Here is a 7,500-nt window from a genome sequence, read left to right as displayed (position 1 = left end):
CCTTCCCCCACAACACTTATTGTATAGTATATGTCTATTGCATTATTATCATAAAAATTGTTGTGGGAAATGGAATTAGTAGCACAAGGGGTGCTTTTCCATATTTGAGAGGAAGCTGTCGCGGATTATAGGAAATAGTCAGGAAAATGCTGTGATTGCCCTTTAGGAAGTGTACGGTTTGCTCAGTTTCATATACACATCTGTACCTAACTCCAGCTGAAGTAGAATTAAGTGTTTGTCCTGATGAAGAGGTGGGGTGGGCAATTGAAGCAGTATGTACCAATTTTTTCGGAGGACAAACTTGCAGGTATGCTATATGTGTATTTTCAGGAGAGACAAAAACTATTAAAACATAGTCATTTCACTGCGGCACAAATTCATCTTGTAAAATATTATATGAAATTTTCTACAGGTAACCTTTGGGTTATGTAGCAGCCCCAGTGATTTCAATCATAGCTTTGGCCCCGTGCTTTACAAGGCCTATAGTAACCACCTTTTAAATGAAGTGGATTAGGAGAACTTTAAGATATTTATTTCATTGTGGTTTTACATATGTATCATATAAACATTTTTACACAAACCTTAAAGGCATTTAGGTAGTGATAAGTTTTTTTTCCTGTGTATATGACCTTGTGCAGTAGGTTCCGTGTCCCATTCTACACTTAGGGATTGTATTTTACAAACCTGATAATTGATATTCACATCAAATGCTCTTGGTAAAGATGACTGCTTTCAGACAGATTAACAGGTCATCACACACTGTACAGAACTAGCTTTTCTTTTCACTGCTCTGAAATTCCCCAAGGAAACACACTCAGCGTATTCAGTTTTGGACTTCCACTATTCATAATATTGAAATTAAAGGACACTGAATAGTGATGGTAAACAGATAAAGGATAAAATATTCATACGTGTTTTCTGTAAATTGCACAAGTCCTTTTTTCCAGCGTAATTAAATATACAGTATTTCACAATTATTATTTTTTTGAAAGCAACTTGAAACTAGGACATATGTGTATACAATTAAATGTAAATGTCACCAGGCATGGTTTAAGATGGGATTCTCCAAATCTGTCCTTTATTCTTTCCTTTACATACATGGTAGATTGAATGATAGAATGCACAAATGATAAAGAAATATTTTGCCCTTAGAATGTTCATTCTGCTGTGTCAGGGATTTAGAAGGGAGAGCTTATTAAAGGACAATAGACTATTAAAAGCACATTTTATTAATCCTTTTCTCGTTATATTTCAATGAAAATTGCTATTTCCATATGGCAATCTTGAACATTTACATGTATCTATTTGAATGTGATTGGCTTTATCAGGAACTGCAATGTTTTATGTTTACGGCAGTGCATTAGTTAAAACACCAGAAAAGTCATAACATTTTAATATAATGATAATAATATTTTTAAAGAAACATTATTTGAGACCCTTTTTGTAAGTACTTGCATTTTTCAATTTAATAGGCCCGCAGAATACACTTTTTTGCCTCTTATTGTAGGCCCACCTAGCAGACGAGGAGTTAATTCCAGTCCACTACCCATATATACTTGAAAACTATCAGTTCATTTTTAAATATGCCATGAGGTATATTCTTTATTATGTAGTTTAAACTGTTGTCTACATAAATGTGCTTTAATCACAGTTATGTTGTTTATGTATACAGATCATTGTCATATCTACGTTGTTAGTTCAACCTGAAAATAACAAAACCCTCCGATATAACATCCCCAATATAATGCAAATATTAGATTTATACACACACCTTGTATACAGGAGCTAGTGAGTCTTTTATACTATAGTGTGCCTACTGTTAACGGTCATTTATGTCACCAAACTTCATACGGTATAAGGTTCAGTTAATATGTTCTAAGCAAATGCCAGGCAACACTTTTCTCTTATACAGGCAAGATCTATTTTTATTTGTTTATATTTTTAATTTTATACTTTATTTCTGCCCAGTGCACTGTGTTGTATATATTATAATTGTTTTCATTACAAATATTTTTCTTACGTTTCTTTTAGTGGGTTTGAGGTAATTTGGGCCTTACGTTGTTTTTAACTGCACCTTACAATATATCACTTTTTGTAAAAGCAACCACTTTTTTTGCCTAGAATTTAATATTCTTAGTTTAGTTTGCAGGTTATAGTATCAAACCGACATCCTGCTGCCCTGGCAGTGATGTAGCTTTGTTACAGGCCCATTACCCTTTACTTTAAGTTATTGCGGTTTTAAGCCTGTGAGTGGTACAGTATAATACCTCACTGTTTCCTTTCTGTGCACGCTCGTTCAGGTAATGCAACAAAAATGGTCTCATTCTGTGGAAAGTGGCCCCACTGTGTTTATTAAGTTTCATAAATACACATCTCCTGAAATCATTTGAGAAGTTGGACATTTAAATATGTCAGCACACTTCCCAAGACCCAAAACTTGTTACACTAAATAGAAGGAATGCATGGAATGCCTCGACACTACTCCCTTTTGTTTAGGTAACTTGCCATTTTGTCCTTGTCTGTATATACCTCTTCTGCGTATTACATTACAGTGGAAACACAGCAGTATAGAAAATGTAGATGTTACGCCTGTGATCATTTCAAAAGAATGACATACTTGGCACTGAGGAATTTAACACCCAAATAATCCATACCTCAGTGGGAAAAAACAAAACAAACGGAGTCTGAATCTCAGCGATACCCTATCATAAAGTGAACAGGTTTAATTGAGCTATGGCTTTCTATCCTGCTATTTGCTATTTGTACAAATAAGAAAGTCACATTTTGATGAAAAGTAAACACAAAAGCACTGTTGTGACTATAACAGGGAGTCGTATACTAATTTATATAATAAGTGGTTGTGCACGCTTTATTCAAGATTATGGCTGCAAGAAATGTCTTGAATTGCTGGGTGTGTTTAATGCTGGATTATAGCAATTTGAAACATGTCAAACACATGGCTAACGCCTCATGCTTCACTCATTCTTGCGTAAACCTGCATAGCCACCATCCATTATACCCTTGGTAACAACACAATTCTGCAAGTAAATATTGTTACACTAAGTAACCTTTCAATTCAGGTTGTTTAGGAAGAGAAAATGCAATCTTGTGCAGTCACTTCCAGTGTCAGTTTAATGTTTCAAAAGGGAAGTGATGTAGAGAGTAAGTATCTCTGATGCCACTTTGTGAAGAAAGAAAACTTGCTGAATTATTTCCACCCACAGTGGGAACATGTACATCCATAGAATATTGCACACTGTAAAAGGCATAATGCTGATAAACAGAAAAAGCATTTCAGTAGCTGAAGTCATTTGTTTTGATTCTCCTACAAAACCTGCACAAGTGGAAATATGAGACTTTCCTTCACATGTATGTTTTTTGTCCCACCTAGTGGATTTTCAGTCAACGGTTTGGCCACTGTTCTACTATAAAACCAATAGGCATGGCACACATTTCCCAGTCTTCCTTTATTTTGTTCCGTTTAACATGCACAGGGATGAGGTGAATAACGGGACATCTGCCTAAACATGACAGAAGGGTGATTATACACTCAGAGAATGTCCCACCCCATAATTGTATGATCAAACACCTTATAATAGCAGTCTTCCTGGCATGTTTATATTGTATATTAAATATTATTAATTTATGTGCCATGTATGTTTTTAACATGTAAAATTGTATGCATGCTGCGTACTATACTAAATGTCTACTTAAAAAAGCATACAAATTGCTACTCTCCGCCCCCCCAAAAAATTATTAAATAGGTCCACATTTTTTGTCTTAATCAGTATTTATGGATTTGCATGTCAAAAGGACCAAGTTGTCGCAGGTCTTTCAGTTTAGAGGTGTTTTCTCTTTTCTTGTAAACTTTGAATAGTTGATAGGCTTCAGCTGTTCAAGGGTCATTTCCAGCTGACTGCTCAGTCATGCAATGGCTTAGGCTATACCTATATTATAATATGCTGTAGGAAGTATCTCCTAAATATATTTTAAGTTCTTAATAAGGATCCACAAACCACAAGCCATAAACTCCTTGTCAGTTTAACATTTTAATTTGTTTAGACATAGTGTTACTTGCTTTCTCATCCAAAGAACCTGTGTGCCTCACAAATGTCCCACTAATGCACATTTTTACAAACACAACCAACTGATGTTTTTGTTTATATCTATACAATGCTGGAATGTCTTGGTTCTCTCTTTTCTAGAGCCTAAGAAGTGGTGGTTTATATAGTCTCGAAACTATAATTCTCCAAGTATTAGGATTTTCATGATCTGATTTCTGTTCACTTTCCTGGAAAGTATGTTTTTTGAAAAAAAGACTGAATGTTTCTTTTTCCTTTGGCTGAGAAGAAACTACATTAGAATTTTCAAACATCCAAAGAGGGAAATCAGACACATTTTACTGAATATTTTAAACATTGTGCATGTAAAATTTATGCCTAATTTGAATACTTATTAACCGCCTAATCTCGGATAAGAGTAGTAGCTTTGTTTTTTTCTTCTTGTAACGGTCATCGTTTGCTTCACATTTTCCATTTGTTATACTCTTGGTTAATGTTTAATAAGATGTTTAACAAAGTCTGTTTGTTCATAAACACATCTGGTTAGTTATTGTTTACTGTAGTTAAAGTAGCAATGGTTCCTCTATTAACGCTTCAACAAAATATTTTGGATGGTGCCTAGCATGCAGCGAGACTACCCATTATTGAATGCTCTTTTCTGTGTACTTTGAAAGTTCCCAAAATAATAATGTGTGCTTTTTCAAATAGGCTACATTTCACAGTATATGTCAAGTGCGGTGTCAATTGCACTGAACTGCTTACCTTGCTATAAAGTGTGAGGTTTTTTCTCAATGATCCAAATGGCTTAGACAATAGATTGTGAATTTGGAAGTCATTATCTTGATATCGTGTCATACACAACTAATTGGGGTCTTTAATTCTAAGTGCTGTTTGACAAACATAATTTGCATATTGTGCATAGCGTGACAAGTTATGTGTGAATTCTAAATCTAATGACAAGGACGTCTAGATGTCCTAAGACGATATTGTATTTGGGCACATGAACAATATTGACCTTTCAGTAAAACACATGCAGAATATATCTTGAAATTCTAGTTTGTAAGGGCACTTGGTTCTTTATTTACTGCAAGGATTTCAACTGATCTTGGCAGGACATCTCATTGCTACCCTGAAAGTACAGTATATTTATGCAGCGAAAACGATAAAACATTTATTACTGTAGAGAAGGTAATATGCATAATTTATGCTGTTTTTAGCACAATCATTAGTGATATTCTTGATAGATTTTATTTCTAGCTTTCATATCTAATACATGCCTGGAAAATTAATTTTATATCTTTCATTTATTTGCCTATGTTAAAATTGAGTTTTAAGTCATCTTCGAGTGAACAGTTTGATTGCTGCTCATGCATAAGCTTAATTACTTCCTAGGAAGGACAGTATTAAATGTTTTAAATGTCAGAAAAATAAATGAATATCAGCCGTTTGATTAAAAAAATAGGCAATATCTGACTTGTTTGCAGCAGGAGCTTTTTCTTAAAATGCCTTGGAGGCAAAATTTTATTTAGGCACAAAAAAAGGAGAAGCCCATTAGACTATTTATCATTGCTTGATACTGTATGATTTGTAACACTCGTACAAAATTTTAATTTTGTATGATTAGCTTTGCATCATTAAACAATAGCCTTGCATAAGATGTGCTGTAAAATTCTGACAGAATCAAGATAGTGAATATTTTAAATAAGGCTGTATAGTCATCCATGGTTGTCAAAGCTAGATAATAGGAAATATAGTGGAGTGTGTGCAACCAGGCTTTCATTTTACTTGATTTTATAGTTAGACTTTAAAATGTAGCCATTCATAAATGCTATTTAGCCATGCTGCATGCATAGCATGCTATTTTGGCTGTTAAGTGTAACCACACAAAGGAAGCTTATAGGGGCCATAATTTCAGTGATTAGTATCCGGGTAAAAGCTGAATTTGTATTGCATTTCTTGGTAAATTACTTGGCAGTCAGTGGTTTTCCCTCTTTCTAATGCTGTCTTTGTAATTGGCAGTGAGGGACATCTTGATAATAGAAGTGCGAAGGTGTAACGTGTGTGTTAATTGATACTTCTTAATCACTTTTAGGTATTAAGTCATGATGCAGGAATCTGCAACAGAGACAATAAGCAACAGTTCAATGAATCAAAATGGAATGAGCACTCTAAGCAGCCAATTAGATGCTGGCAGCAGAGATGGAAGATCAAGTGGTGACATGTGCAGTGAAGTAAGCACAGTAGAACTGCTGCATCTGCAACAACAGCAGGTAAGTTTTGTGTTTTTCCTCCCCATTTGCTTACCAATATAACATTGCTCCTTAAGCTTGTGAGGCAGGTATTACTTATGCATATCTCATACATTTGCTTAAGCTTTATTTAGTTTCTTGTTTTTTTTGGTGTGTACTGTTTGTGTGTGATGCAATGTAGAATTGCTAGTGTGTTGTTTCATTTTGCAGTGGCTTGTGTATTTGTTTAGACCAGTGTCTGTTTCATTTTGTCCAACAGACTATCTATTCTGTGTTAATTGCATTTATTATGATATTAATGCATCTTTACTTTGCATATAAAATGTTTTTAAGAATCCTGTACACTGTGTAGAACAGTGCAGAAATGTCAAATGTGATACTTAGCTTTCCACCAGAGGGCCACATTAGTTACTTGATACCATACTTGTCTCTGAAATGAATTGTTCCAAACTCAGGTGAAATGAGAACAGCTATTTTTTTTTCTGTTGTTGTTTTTTTTTTTTTTTTTTAAACACAGACGCTCTTGTATTATTACATTTAAAATTAAATCTTGAGCAAAATTGCAGAAACTATTATATTCGTTGGTTGCAATGTTTTTATTTTATTTTTAAATTTACTTTTAAGTATGGTTATATACAGTATGACTACCTAATGTAGTCCATTCAAATACTGGCTTATTATTTACAACAACAGCAGCCAGTGCCTGCTGTGTATAATATTATTGTATTGACTAAGATGTAAATATGTATGTAATTGACCGTTAATATTATTGTATTACTGGTACAAATTATTTTTAAAAATGTTTTGCAATCTTCTTTTAAGAAACAATAACATAACATAGGATTTATTAATGATAGACATTCTTATTGTGCATATATAATATTCATTGTAATGCCATCGTCATATGGTATATTCACTAGTATCTGTTGTATCTGTACTGTGATGATTATACACAAATATTTACACGCGACACACAAGCATTTTTAAATAGGGCTGAGTGTTGTAGTCTTGTTCTTTATAAGAACAGTATTGTTACTTTTAAATACATACCTACAATACTAGCATAATATACATAAAACACTAGAAAATTCCTTTGCATGATAGGAAAGTGTATTTTCAATTGAACAGCAATGCATTATGCGTGTAATATGATTGATATTTTTCATTTACTGATTTAATACTGCAAAGAT

The 7,500-nt window shown here is 33.7% G+C and overlaps 1 protein-coding gene across 9 annotated transcripts in view; it reads left to right on the top strand.

Moving 5' to 3' along the window:
- The window catches only part of FOXP2 (forkhead box P2), a 265,428-nt gene that overhangs the window by 3,636 nt on the left and 254,292 nt on the right, over positions 1-7,500 (top strand). For all 9 annotated transcript variants that reach the window (XM_088457697.1, XM_088457696.1, XM_088457695.1 and 6 more), the window contains exon 2: positions 6,154-6,331. In XM_088457697.1, the coding sequence (XP_088313823.1) occupies positions 6,164-6,331 (168 nt within the window). In that variant the 5' untranslated portion in view covers positions 6,154-6,163. The remainder of the gene's footprint in view (positions 1-6,153; positions 6,332-7,500) is intronic.

Source organism: Taudactylus pleione, unplaced genomic scaffold (assembly GCF_031769625.1).
Source record: "Taudactylus pleione unplaced genomic scaffold, aTauple2 ptg000041l, whole genome shotgun sequence".
In the NCBI taxonomy this organism is placed as follows: domain Eukaryota; kingdom Metazoa; phylum Chordata; class Amphibia; order Anura; family Myobatrachidae; genus Taudactylus; species Taudactylus pleione.
The sequence above is the reverse complement of the archived record's forward strand: the minus strand, read 5'-3'. Positions and strand labels throughout refer to the sequence as shown.